The following is a 13899-nucleotide window of genomic DNA, read 5'->3' as shown; positions in this document are numbered from 1 at the left end:
GGCCCGCCCCCGGCCCCCTCTCTCGCACAGCTTTAGCCCCCACCAGCCTCTGGACCGCCCCAGTGGCGTAGCGGCGCGCGGGCCGTAGGGCGTAGAACGGGGCGCTGGGACCTCAGCCCCGGCATTTGTGCCCCCATAAGCGCAGCGGGCACAGCCGCCTGATTCATAAGATCGCTCTCCTATACCTCCTGTATAGCCCGTCTTTGTTCTTGAACGCTTTTCTGAATCAGGCGCGGCAGTGCAGCAGAGCAAGAGGGCCGCAGAGATCGGCGCGCAGGTGCTCTCAGTTAGGCCCTGCGTAGTCTGCCCCTCCACAGCTACGCCGCGGCTCGAATTGCTTTCGCGGTAGCGTGGCAGTAGGGTGGTGGTGGAGTGGGGGTGTCTTTGCGGGTTGCGGTTTTGAGGTTTGGGTGCGCTCAGGATTTCAGTTTGAAAGGATTGGTAGAAAGGGAAGGGGAGAGCGGAATCGTGGAGTTGAAGGGTAGATGCAAAGAGTGAGGTGCAGGGGAGGAGGCATGGGCAAAAAGGGGTAAGGGGGGGGGGGCGTGGAAAAGGAAGGTCTGCGGGTCCGTGGGCACCAGCCCCTTTCTCCCCGAGGACGGCTGGCTTGCTTGTCTTCGGACTCGCCCCGACGCCGGATCCTTGTTATTGTGTTATACGAGAATGGCAGTCAAACGATCGCACAGTACTCCGCCTCCACCGGCCCGGCGGGTATGGGGTGGGGCAGATAGGCAACCCGCCTCCCACTGGGTCTACTCTCCAACAACGAGTACTACTGGTTCTGAGTGCGCTCTCTTTGCAGCGGACACTGTATCCTTTCTCCTCTTCGCAGATTCGAGGAAAAGTAATCCTCTTCCCTCTCCCTCCTCGTGCTTACGACGTCCTCGTCGACTTAGTCTGAGCCTCCCCTCCAACTCTTTCTTCCCATCTTTTCTATGGAGAGGTCTCTGTGCCCGGGCTGGGCGGACGGGCTTTCAAGGACAGCGAAAACTTTAGTCCGCGCCGATCTCTCGTAGGCAGCTAAAAGTGCCCTAGGGGGGCGGGCCGGTGTGGAGGCACTGCGGGAGGTCCCACCCGCCGACCCTACTCCAGGAGCATCGCTTTAGCGCCCATCTATGTTAGCGTCACTACGCATTTAATAAGTGGAACATCCGGAGTACATCATCTCATCCCCCTCATCCCCACTGGACCGGGGGGGGCGCACGTGCCGTGCTGGTGCCGTGCGCGTGGCTGACCTAGACAGCCAGCCAGGAGAGCGGAAGCAATATCGCATCGCATCGCAGCGCAGCTGAAGGGGGACAAACGTTGCCACTCCTCTACGACCCCCTCCCCTCCCTTTCCTAAAAGCACTTCAGGGTGAGAATGAACAAGCAGGAAAGTAATTTAAGCTGATTTATATTTTTAAATAATATATTATTAACATCCCTAAAATTAAACAGAGCAACAGTCTAGAAGAGGACTTGGTGCCTGAAATGAGTTTGGAGCTTGTTAGCTTTTATTCCCAGCTTACATGCATGTTTTGCTTGAATTCTCTTCATATAATGCACATCTCTTGCTTTCCTGTGTAAGAGAAAGAGAACACAAACTGTTAGAAAAGGCTCTCTGTCCTTCAATGTTATCACAAAGTGAAAATTATTTTTAACTTACTTTGCAGCTGCGACTGAGTCAGTTCCAGACCATCCTAGAGCACGATAAGTTGAAAGGAATGTGTTCATTTTCTTCGGAGCAAAAGCAACTTGTCTGTTTGGATTTAAACTTTGTCTGCAAATAAAATGGAAAAACATGACGAACCATATTGAGTAATTTAACAATCAAACACATCATTCTCAATTTAGGGATGAAATATATTACTTGTAATATATGAAGAGAGAACGATGCCCAATAGTTGCTCCTGATGGTAATTTTAAGAAGTAATCACCGCTGTCCAGTTCAGGAATCTCAACCTCCTCATCTGGATCTGCATCTCCATCTGCATCTGGATAACTCTTTGAATAGTCATAAAAATCTGAATATTCCGCCAGAGCATCTCCTTCAAAAAGCATCTTTGTATGACCTGAAAAAATAATTTTAGGAACCTTTAGAACATGGTAGGTTACTCTCAATTGATATATTGCATTTTTAGAAAACATAATTACCTTTGTCAATCATGTGTGCCTTTGCAGCTTCTGCTGAATAAAATGTGCGTCCACGATCATTGCACCAAAGGCACATGAATCCTTGACAAACCTTCTCCCCTAGGTACATAAGAAGGCCACGTGGATCGGTGAGAAACTCTGCATCAGGGAGGAAGAATCCATGCGCAATTGACATATGTTTTAAATTTTTCAACATATTGGCACTATGGTTGGAGCAAAATAGGCAATTATTGTGAAATATAGGATTATTCTCATCTTCCCAATCATCCTCATCTTCCCATTCATCGGAATCAACTTCTTCAATTTCCGGATCAATTTCCATTTCATTATCTTTTGCTGCGGAAGATGAAGCTACGGAGGGGACAGAAGTTTTCTTCACTCTTGTAGTTTGAATTCCACTACCATCTGCAAATGACCCATCTGAACTGACTTCTTTCAGATTTAACTTGTGCTTCTTGGAGCTAAGGTGGTTGTCAAATGCCTTTTGATTGGTGTAGGACTTGCGACAAACATTGCAATACACTGTAATCTCTTGACCGCTTGTCTCATCCTTTTCCCTCTGAGACACAACTCGACGATTGAATTCTTCAACAGTTACTGGAGGCAAATCGGCCACTTTCCTTTTCAAATTATATCGGTGCCAGTCTGTCTTGTAATGTGACCGCTGCATCTCAGCATCATGAAATGCAACACGACAGGTTATGCAAGTAAAGGTGGACGTCATGATGAAAGTCTGGAAGAATTGAATCAAAATTAGTTACTGATACACACTATAAACATTTCAAGTCGATGCAACAGGAGTGACTTGTCGAAAAAGTTCAAATTGCAAGCATAAAATAACCTCCACACCTTGTGCTGCCCAGCAGCAAGTAGTCTCTGCCGTGCCTTCCGATCTGTGTTCTGTTGTCATGTGGGTATGACGTCATACACCACAGAAGCCACAACACTTACAAATAAACATTCTATCTTTTGTAAAATTATTTGAAATGATAACTCTTTTTTAAACAAAATAAATAGTTTTGAGGAAACCAAAATGTTTTTATTTGATGTTAAGAATGTGCTTAAGTCTAAACGCATGTCAGAAGGACCTGTGCAAGTGTTTCGGTGTTGGTGCCCTTGTTTACTTACTGGTGCTGCTATCTACACAGTGACGTCATTTCCCCCCTCAAATATTTATTTATTTCGCAAAATCTCGCAATTATCTTGCGTTATTGACAGCTGGTAAGCATAAATTCATAGTCCTCGTCATTATTCTATCGTGCCTGTGTTTCCTTTGTCTGCATCCTCTAACTTTAAGTATTGCGTATGCCCGTTCATGGACCTCGTGGAGTGTTACGTGATTCTCGTATCACCACCACACTACTCATCGGTCAGTTGCTCAGTTCGCCCAGAGCTGTGTGCATCAGGAGTGCGGAAGCTTGTCTTCTTGGCTTTTTCCTAACCGGAGAATTCTCCCCCTTGTAAGCTCTTACATTGTTGACCCAATCCTTCCCCTTCAGTGCTGTTTTTTCCTATGTTATTTTGCGATCGTTGCCTAGGCGCCCTTGTCTTTGCTACAATGCCCATGTTCCCCTTGTTCCAGACGGCGCAGTGCTCTGCAGTGAGGGGACCGAGGCAGTGATCCCCGCTGCCAAGTTTTAGTGCTGCCGCTTCATATTATTTGTCGCAGTACTGCTATCGTCCAGAAGGGCGTTACCCATTTTTTATGACTTTCCGTAGCTGCAAAGGTGAGTAAATTTTCAAATTTGGTTAGGCCAACTCGAGTTCACGACCTATTGCAAGCCGCCCAGCAACAGACGTTTACATGAAAATAATGCGAATATCACTTTGTATGGGTCGTTAAAAGTGATGAGACAGGTTTTAGTCCTTCGTTGCCGTCGATGAATCCTTTGGCCTGATCAAAATTTCCATTAGACATTTTAAATGAGTTATGCGTAATGGGCCCCAGTCTACCCTTCTGTGATAAGACCTTTTGATCTTCTGCCCTTAACGTGAAAACATTTTCCATATCCTATTTATCTGTTGACACGGCATGTAATTGGTTTTAATACATCTTTCTTAGAGTAGTACTCTCTGTCGAAGACTGTTCTGTTGCCGTTTGAGTTAGGTTAAGTCATCTTTCGATATTGCCGCTGCTCATTTCTGGTTTGCTGTCTTTTCTTCCATTTGCTATTTGCTCTAAGCAAGCTTAGTGGCTTAATTTTATTTGTGTGTATTAGATCTTTTGCAAGGACCTAGTTGAATCCTGTGTTTCAAAACATAGGTTTTGTGCGACTTCTATCTTTAAACTACCATCACACAGCTTCTGCGTCTTCCTCTATGAAATTCCTTTAGTTTTATTCATGTATGCATCTGTTGCCCTCTTCTACGTGGTGTCAACTCTGAAGTTTTTGGAATTGGCTACTCTTCATAATGAGCTGGGTACAAAGTGCAATTCATCTCCATGGTGCATGTTCCATTTCATTACATAGTCATTTTGTTGAAAGAGGTGGCCAAGGTTCCTAGCTCAGTTGGAGTAGTTAAAATTGAAAAGAAACTAACAGAAATTCGGCATTTCATTTTAGTTCTTATTTTCACCCATTATTATTTCTTATCAGAAACTGTCTTATGAAATGTATTCAGGCTGTGTGGTATGTTGACAATAATTTTTAATTTCTTGGGAGTTCATTGGTCTTCATAGCACTGATCAGAGACTTAATGATAAATGAAAGTCATTTGAATGAATGTGTTTGATAAGGCTGTGTAGAATGTAAGCTGTGAGATATGGGGGCAAAGTGTTCAAGTCTTATCTTAATCTACAATCTTACCTAGATATTAATGATACTGATCAAATTGACAGCTGTCGTCTAGGGTTTAAGTGCTTTGTGTACCTTTTTATTATTTAACATTTCCATATCTATGTTGATAAGGGACTGAAGCCACTTCAGTCCTCTGATTTCTTTTTCTGCTGTCTTACTTCAACAGTTTTTGGCTGCTCACTCTCGTCGATTGTCCCATTTCCTTTTCTCATTAAAGCGACCAGCATTCCTCATTGAATGATATACTCCGTCAAGGGCAGGCCAGGGCCTGGGTGCGGTGGTGCGGTGGCACAGGAGTCATAGGTATTGCAAGCATTGCACGGCAGGGGCATGGGAGGGGAAAAGGGGTAGAAGAGGTGGAGGAGGGGGGGGGGCATTGGACACCACGCAATGAGAGCCGACGGCGCGCTATGGCGGTAGGCCCGTGCCGTGAGCTCCCCGTCATGGCCTGTGGCTACTTGGGGGCGTGGCGGCCTAGAGGCTAGGAGGTATGTCCAGCTCTGCCGACTTGGCAACCAAATGTCGGCGTCACGTCACGTCGGGGCTGCTCGCGCCCCCCGCGGCCTCCCTCTGGTGGCGTCGCCAGTGGGGGGGCCTCCCCGGGCGTGACGTGGCGCCCAAGACGCGTCACGGCGCCGGCGCTAGGAGACCCGACCCGACCGGCCTGCTCGCGGTAGGCTCAGCCGGCTAGGCTCTGCGCCGCTCTGCGCCCTGTGCGTGGCGCGGGGGGCACTTGGTGTTTGATCCCGTGCGCCCCCCGCGAGGCCCCCGGCCAGCAGCCGACACGTCAGTGTGGCGTGATGGCGCGCCTGCACGGAAACCGTTGGTGGCGTGGAGGTTTTCGCTGGAGTGGCTTTTTGCTCCACTGGACTGCTGGACTCCACTTTTTATTGTATTTTTTTTTGCCATTGTTTTGCGGTCACGAGAAAGCTTTAAGCTCCGGTCTCTCCGGTCAATACAGTAGTGGCGCGTAGGTACACGACCGGGCGCGCGGCGGGCGGGGAAGGCTATGGGGGAGGGGGGGGGGGTAATTAGTCGTGTGCAGTGTGGCCTGGCCTCGGGTACCTCCACCACCTCCACCTCCGCCACGGTGGGGTGGATCCAGGTGCGGCTCAGGCGGGAGTCTGCTTGTCGCGTCTCTTTAACAGTTTTGAACCGGAGTGTGTCCAGTCCAGTGCCATGGGCTGGCGGGTGCGGGGCGGGGCGGCTGGCGGCGGCATGGCACTCGAGCTCGCTCGAGCCCGTTCACCTTCACACACCTCGCAAACACCGGTAGGTCTGGTCTGGGCACTGGCGGCGGCCCGGGCCGTCGCGGCTGCCCCCCTCCCCCCCCGCCCCTTCCGTACGCAACTCCCCGGCGAGTTCTTTGCCGGGGCCGATTTCGATATGCTTTGCATTGCTTTGCCCCCCAGTCTCAATGTCTTCATCGTTGAGCCTCCTTCCCCTTTTACAACGAGTCGGGGCCGCGCCGCTCTAGCCAGCCGCTGCTGCAAACTCTGCTGATCAGATCGGGGCCCATTTGTTGGCCTGGCTTGGCCGGGCCGGCAGGTGCCGCGCTGTGGCGTGGCCCGTATCAAAGTGACGGCGCGGTGTCGTCACTCGTCCGGCATTGGCCCGACGATATCAAGTCGTGTGGTTCGCGAATGGTACCATGTGTGCTGTACACTTTTCCTCACTTTTTTTTACGGCCGCTACTCGGTCGGTGCGCTGGGCGCCCCGCCGCGCCCCGCCCCGCCTCTCCTCGTCCCCCACCCCGCGGTGCCCCCTTTATCAGTTGTGCCACTGGGCCTGCATGTCGAGCTGGACGGGCTGCCCCCACAGTCCGCCCGAGCCGGGGGAAATGCTCGGTCCTAATTTGTTTTTATTTCGCTTATCGTATCGCAGTTTAGCGGCCGGTCGTTCCGCCCAGCCCCTCGCGGCGCTGCAGGACTTCATGGTGTAGCGAGCGAGCGCGCACGGCTGGAGAGTGTCCAGCCGAGCTCGTCGCGCTGGTGCGGAAGGTCTGGGGGATCAAGTCCGACCGCGGCCCGGTCCGGCCGAGCCGTTGCCCGGGAGAGGGCATGCCAGGGGCGCACCTGGGGCTGGGGCCGCTCGCGGGCCGCGGGGGTGTGGGGGCGGCTGGCCTGTGGGCCGCCGGGGCTGGCTGGGCTGGCCCAACCCCACTCCGTGAGGGGGTGGGTGGGCGGTGGCTTGGCTCGGCTGGGCTCGGCTCCGGTGGTCTGGGCGATCGAAGCAGGCTCGGCGGGGATGGGCAAGGGGGTGGCGAGGACTGCGCTAGGGGCGGGCGGGGTGCCCGGGGGTGCCGGGGGGTGGCAGTGGCTGCCCCGTGCCGTGCCCACCCTGCCAAGGCTCTCGTTCCTTGCCTGACCCGGTCGCGACCGCTTGTCTGTCTGTGGGAGTCCTTCTCCTCCCTCTGGTTTTCATCTTCTCGAGTCGGTGTTCATCACCGCCTACGGAAAAACACTGACTTCCTTCCTTCTGGTTGTCCGTCACTTCGCGAGCGGAGGGGATTTCTCCACACGCTTGCTCAAACATATGGTGCTATCCAGAGCTGGTGAGAATCCCTTCCCACGGCCGGATCCATCTTGGGGCTATATCGGCTGGTAGCGAGCTGTAGCGAGGCGGTCCAGTGCGGTCGTTGCCCCCGTGTCCCCTAGTGTAGTTGTGCCTCGTTTGGAGGCGTGATTTTGATTAAATGGAGAAACTGACCTTTGTATTTCAGTTGACTTGTGTTCGAAATTATAAAGTTAACCTACCAGTGATCACCTTTGGCCTGTCAAAATGGTTTCTTGGATCTGGTGCCTGACTTTTGAATTTGTCTCTCGCCACTGTACTTGCTGATTTATAACATATGCTAATGGTAGCTTGTGATGCAAATGTTAATTTGTCTTTTTATTTTTGTTTTGTTGCAGAAACTTGGACAGTATCCAGAGGTAGATCTGGGAGTTCTCCTATAGCACAAGAGCCCGGTCGTGGCCCAGGAGGGAGGTGTATGATTTCATATCAGCCGCAGGGCCCTATCAGTCATAGGTATGCATACACCATAACTTTTTAATCAAATCTAATAATTAAATCTATATTGCACTAACTTTTTTTCTCTATCTTCAAAGGACAACAAAATTTTCCAGTAACCGCCATAGGAAATCTCAGCCATTTAGAGAAACGTGACTAGGTCACGTTACCACCACCATTACGTCCCAATTGTTCCTATACTAACTCACAACCGCCAGCAACGCTGTCAGCATTAGCTCTGCTACCTACCCCACCACCACGCCGACCACTCAGTCTATTACTTTTCCTGCTGCAAAGCAGGCCCTCACCATTTGTTCCTTAAGGCTTGGCAGCTCCGATATTTTAGGTGAGACACTCATCCTCACTTTTGCTTTAAATTAAGTAACTTAGTAACTTGATTGCAAGTTTTTCATTTTATCATTATTTCAGACGTAGTCAAGAAGAAGTCTTACAAAACTCGTCACCATGAGTGTAAACGTGAATCGCGCCGTGAGCGATGCCTTTTATCGGTATAAGATGCCTCGCATCCAGGCCAAAGTAGAAGGTAAAGGAAATGGCATAAAAACTGTCATTGTCAACATGGCTGATGTCGCTAAGGCTCTTGGACGCCCTGCTACATGTAAGTTGCTTTAACTTTTTAGATTCCTTCATATATTTCAGGAAATGAACCTGAAATTTGCTTTTTAGAAATTAAGACTAGCCCGCCGTAATTTTAGTCTATAAACTTGTTCCAATTTCTGTGATTTTATCTCATTCAGCAAAGTAAAATGTGCTGACTATCCGAATGATAAGGCAGAATATGAGAAATTGATCCAAGTTCATTATTAGTTCCCTCCTTGACTTCCAATTTCTGTGATTTTATCTCATTCAGCAGACAAAAATGTGCTGACGATTTGAATGATAAGGCAGAATATGAGAAATTGATCCAGGTTCTTTTCAAATCCCCTCTATGACATCCAATTTCTGTGATTTTAACTCATTCAGCAGACAAAAATGTGCTGACGATTTGAATGATAAGGCAGAATATGAGAAATTGATCCTGGTTCATTGCAAATTCCCTCTATGAATTCCAATTTCTGTGATTTTATCTCATTCAGCAGATTCAAATGTGATGACGATTTGAATGATAAGGCAGAATATGAGAAATTGACCTTAGTTTATTTAAATTCTTTCCATGACTTTCTTTTAATTTCTGTGATTTTATCTCATTCAGCAGAAAATATACTGTTGACGATTTGAATGATAAGGCAGAATATGAGAAATTAAACTGAAAGTTATAAATTTTTTGCTCTTGATTATGATTTTGTTTGTACCTATCTTGCTTGCTTTAATTTACGTCTTCATTGCAAACAAGTGATCATTTACTTACTTTTCCCTTTTTGTTTTTCAGACCCCACAAAATATTTTGGCTGTGAGTTGGGTGCGCAAACCAACTTTGATTTCAAAAATGATCGTTACATTGTCAATGGGTCCCATGATGCTGTTAAGTTGCAAGATCTCCTTGATGGTTTTATTCGGAAATTTGTGTTGTGCCCACAATGTGACAATCCTGAGACCGTTTTGAGTGTTCAAGCAAAGAAGGGCATTATCAGCCAGGGCTGCAAAGCTTGTGGCTACCATGGAACTCTTGACTTCAATCATAAGCTAAACACTTACATTTTGAAAAATCCCCCTAGTAAGTGGATTGTCTATCATACTTCTTTAATATTTTCAATCATTGCCAGAGTATTTTAATAGAATTCTTTTTTCAGCTACGAATCCTGCTACTCAAGGATCTTCCTTAACTGAGGGCAAACGCACTAAGCGTACCAAGAAAAATGGTGAAACCAACGGTGACACTAATGGAGAGAATCGTTCCTCCGACAATGACAATGACGGCGATCCACCTGTAGATGCACCTGCGGCACCAGATGCAGTATGTAGAATTATTTTCAGAGTTTAGTTAATTAAATTACAGCATTTTCAATTTTTCATTTTTGTGTTTTAGGATGATGATGAGCCTGAATGGGTTGTTGATTGCTCTGAAGAAGCTGTTCGTGCCCGACTCCAAGATCTGACTGATGGTGCCAAGGGAATGACTATATCTGATGACTTGGAGAAGACTGAGAAAGAGCGCATGGATATCTTCTACAACTTTGTGAAGCAGCGCCGTGACGCTGGAACATTGGAGCAGGTTGCTATTCATCGTGAAGTTCTGACACAAGCAGAGCATCTGGAAGTCAAGACTAAAGCTCCGCTTGTATTGGCTGAACTGCTGCTCTCAGAGAAAATCCATGTGGAGGTAAGCTGAATACAAATTCTGTACTTTCCTGTAATCCATTTCTGTGTGTTATATTGAGAGGCCAAACTTATTCTAAATTACTTGCCAGGTTAAAAAGTACCGTGTCTTGATTTTACGGTTCACTCATGAAGATCTGAAGGCTCAGAAATATTTGATTGGAGGCATTGAGCAAATCATTGCATTGCACAAGGATTCACTTCTTCCAAAGGTCCCAGCCATCTTCAAGGTTAGAAATAGTTAACTCTTAATTCTCATTTATGCACTTTACCTCCTTGAAGTATTCCTTCTTAGGTACCTGTTTTCGTTCTTTTTATCCTAGATGCTGTATGATCTTGATATTCTGGAAGAGAAAGCTTTGCTTGATTGGGACAGCAAGATCAGCAAGAAATACGTGTCTCGTGAGCTGAGTGAAGAAATCCATGCCAAGGCACAGCCGTTCATCAATTGGTTGAAAGAAGCCGAGGAGGAAGAGTCTGATTCTGAAGAGGATGATGACGATGATCTTGAGGTATGTAAAGTAGATTTTATAGCCATCATGAAGGCACGCTATGGTTGTATCTTAATCGTCTGAAGTCTTAATTTGATTTCTCCATTTGTTTTACCTTTCTGATGGTTTCCTATTTGTGTATCAAGATGCTTATGCCTGTCTGTATTGTCTTGCAGATTGAGTATGATGATCGTGCTAAGACCTCACCATTGAAGGAGCAGCCCAAGTCAGTAGCCAAGCCCAAGATGGTTAATAATGATGAAGAAGACGACTTTGATATTGATGCAATTTAATGTGTGGTGGGGGCATTTTCACCACTCCCAGAGGAACATGAGATCTTTGTAGTATTTCCAAATATGCACAAATATTTGAAGAAAAATGCAAAACAAAAAGACAAAAAAAATTTAAAAAATACACAGATTTTTTAGTAGTGCAATAATCTATTGAATGTAGCATTATCCAAAAATACTTTGTTTCTTAAATAGCACTAGGCCATGCAATGTGTAGTGAACACAATGTTGAACTTCAAGTTATTTCACCTGAAGATATGTCAGTGCTTTAGCATCTAAGTGAAAGTAGTCTTTTTCAGGTTTTGAGAGTAGTCATTGATTCCTCTGGGAGCAATATACTAATGCTATATCATAGCCATTTCTGCTTAACTCTGGTTTGCATACACTTCTGTAGAATGTATCTTTTGATTAACTGACAGCGTTTGTTGGTGGAATGTGGTTAGTTTTTTTTCCTAATATTATTTTCCTTATACTTTATGTTACCATCTTGCTAGGAATCCATCATATTTGCTTCAGATTTCTCTTGTATTTCTTGTGAGTAATTAAGACATGGCAGATTGACGACCTACTAATGGCATTGTATCCCCAAATCATAGTCTAGGTTGAAATTTGAAACATTACTTATTGATTGAAAATATTTCCTCAAGCCTGAGGGTTGACTGATGCGTCCAAGTTGAATCACTTTATGCAAATATCTGCCCAATTTAATCCTTGACTTATGGCAGATAGTGGAATATCTTCTGCTCATCTGATGAATTCCTGAATGAACCATCCTTAGTTAGTACAACTTTTTTTCTTATTCATTTTTATTACTCTTATTTTTTAATGTAATTCTATCATACATTGTCTTTCTCAAAAAAATCATTCTGTATTATCCAAGGACCTGAAATGTGCACTGTTATGATCTTGTGTTTGTGTTTTAATGGTTTAAAAAAAGAAGTATACTGAAGATAGCTCCAGGATTGTATTACTTGATTTTGTGTTGTTGCACAATTGTCACGGATTCAAACTAATCTTTGTTTATAAAAATATTATGAGACTGTGGTTAGGATTGATTGAACTTTCTTTTATCATTAAGCAAGATTTTGCTTTCTTGTATTTATTCTCTTAAATTGTCTGCTGTGTTAATTCCAATTTTGTGGTGTTTCTTGATATATTGATAAATTGAAGTGTTTAAAGGATCATGTTTGTAGAAACCAAAGTAAATCTGTTTTGGTGTCAATCGAAATGAGGATTATTTCATTTATCCCACATTTCATCATTCATCCCAAATCCCAACCAACTTCCCTTTGGATAATACCCTAGAGCCCCAATCAACAATAGTGAATGCAACATGCTCGGAATGTAGGTGCTGGGACTATTGTGTAGAAGCCTGATCCGCGTTGAACCCCACACGTTTGCGAGTAAAATGATACATAAATTCAATGAGCTACAAAAAAATTGGGTCGCACCTGCGTTGCAGCGGTTGCAATGGATTTGGATCCGCGGGTAGGGGGGGTGTTGCCATCTTGAATTTACAAACACTACCGCTAGAGCGCGTTCGTATCTATCTGTATCTAGTGCTTATCGCCGTAAACGTATACGTTTCTACTGGTAATTGTAATTTCATTTGTTGTTTGTTGTGATTATTTGTCTTGTGTATGTGGTAGATCTGAGTGTGATAAATTTCCATCCTGCTGTGGATATAACGTGAGCCGTCCCAGATGCTCAGTTAGCAACACAGTTACTGAACAAAAGTAGCGTTTACTTCGGGGTACAAACAACCCCGCTTTGTTAATAGGTTTGCTTTATGAAATTCCTTTGAAGCTTTTCTTGTTAAACTATCAAACATAATCCATGTGGTTACGTATTTAAGTGTCTTCTAACGCATCCGTGAGGTTTTGCCCATCCTCGGTAGGAAATGAATTGTAGGTTAGGTCGTCCGGACCGGGTATCTGCTAAACCTTTTAAATAGTGTTTCATTTAATTTTCCTTGGGGGACTTGCTCTCAAGCATTTCTCAATTTGGTGTTGTGTTTTTCATGGTCACATCTTGGCTCCATATTTTATTGAAAGAAAATAGATGGCTAGACGAGGTTAGTTTACTTTATTAAAAACTCTAGCAGAACTTTGTCCTTCCTAGACGACATTAAAATGGCAATTCATACCATCTCATCTTAATCTCTTATTTCATTTATAAATGGTTGGATCTAGTTGTGCCCTATAAGTATTTTAACTAGCCTTCAATTTTTAATAGTATAACCTTGTACAGTAGGATTATTCTTGATTCGAATTGGATTCAGATAATTTCATATATACATATAATTTCTGTGTGTATTAGGAATAGTGCTTTGGATTATGCAAAAAAAGTTGCCTCACTGTACTCTTATTAATAAATGTATTTTCTTTCAGGGCCTGCAATGGTTTTGTAGCCGTCCTACACTGTGCTGTCATTTCCAAGGTAAGTGGTTGACGGATCATATGTTTCATGAGGGGATATATAGGACATGTTTATTTCACCCTGTCTGGAATACTATTTTTTTATTTATTTTTTGTTAATGTCCTTGCCGGTGCAGAGTGGGAAGTCCCAAGCCGTTTGATCCCCATTGCATTTCCGGAATGAGACATGAACCCATGGACAATGATTGACCCTCTCATCCCTCATTCATTGAGAAGAAGCCTATTAAAGGGCACGCAGTCCTCTCTATGCGGTGCGGACCGTGATGTCTCCAGCCGGACTCATCTGTCTGAGCCCTATCTCTTTACTGGCTGCCGCATCCCCACACCACACGTTATGTTACATCTGCACCCAACTACTCCCTATCTCCCTTTCCCCCTTTCCTTTCCATGCTTGTAGGCTGTCGCACTCAGTCGCCCTGGCCGTGGCCCCTCCCCTCCTCCTGGCGACGCCCCTCAAC

The 13899-nt window shown here is 45.6% G+C and overlaps 3 protein-coding genes across 9 annotated transcripts in view; 2 read left to right on the top strand and 1 right to left on the bottom strand.

The window, feature by feature from the left end:
* Positions 1-1379: 1379 nt before the first annotated feature.
* Positions 1380-3030, bottom strand: LOC113207995 (cytoplasmic 60S subunit biogenesis factor ZNF622). The gene is made up of 5 exons (XM_026424795.2): positions 2985-3030; positions 2136-2868; positions 1852-2053; positions 1648-1761; positions 1380-1560 (listed from the first exon to the last, which is right to left on the bottom strand). The coding sequence occupies exons 2-5, from the start codon at positions 2857-2859 to the stop codon at positions 1449-1451; spliced, it is 1152 nt and encodes a 383-aa protein (XP_026280580.1). The 5' UTR covers positions 2860-2868; positions 2985-3030; the 3' UTR covers positions 1380-1448.
* Positions 3031-3233: 203 nt separating this feature from the next.
* Positions 3234-12231, top strand: LOC113207994 (eukaryotic translation initiation factor 5). 3 transcript variants are annotated; one of them, XM_026424793.2, is made up of 11 exons: positions 3234-3356; positions 3718-3862; positions 7846-7963; positions 8044-8291; positions 8375-8564; positions 9336-9620; positions 9697-9860; positions 9933-10226; positions 10315-10452; positions 10546-10734; positions 10890-12231. In XM_026424793.2, the coding sequence occupies exons 5-11, from the start codon at positions 8411-8413 to the stop codon at positions 11004-11006; spliced, it is 1341 nt and encodes a 446-aa protein (XP_026280578.1). In that variant the 5' UTR covers positions 3234-3356; positions 3718-3862; positions 7846-7963; positions 8044-8291; positions 8375-8410; the 3' UTR covers positions 11007-12231. The 3 variants fall into 3 exon arrangements, with proteins under 3 accessions (XP_026280578.1, XP_026280577.1, XP_026280579.1); XM_026424792.2 differs by lacking the exon at positions 3234-3356 and adding an exon at positions 3448-3595; XM_026424794.2 differs by lacking the exons at positions 3234-3356; positions 3718-3862 and adding an exon at positions 7300-7487.
* Positions 12232-12486: 255 nt separating this feature from the next.
* LOC113208007 (kinesin light chain) overlaps positions 12487-13899 on the top strand; it is a 78804-nt gene continuing 77391 nt past the window's right edge. Inside the window, exons 1-2 of one of the 5 annotated variants that reach the window (XM_026424825.2) lie at positions 12487-12596; positions 13394-13442. The gene's annotated coding sequence lies outside the window, so the exon portion shown is untranslated. The other 4 variants (XM_026424829.2, XM_026424827.2, XM_026424828.2 and 1 more) reach the window with 4 other exon arrangements.

The sequence above is a fragment of the Frankliniella occidentalis genome, unplaced genomic scaffold (assembly GCF_000697945.3).
Source record: "Frankliniella occidentalis isolate FOCC.00 unplaced genomic scaffold, Focc_3.1 Scaffold36, whole genome shotgun sequence".
Classification (NCBI taxonomy): domain Eukaryota; kingdom Metazoa; phylum Arthropoda; class Insecta; order Thysanoptera; family Thripidae; genus Frankliniella; species Frankliniella occidentalis.
The sequence above is the reverse complement of the archived record's forward strand: the minus strand, read 5'-3'. Positions and strand labels throughout refer to the sequence as shown.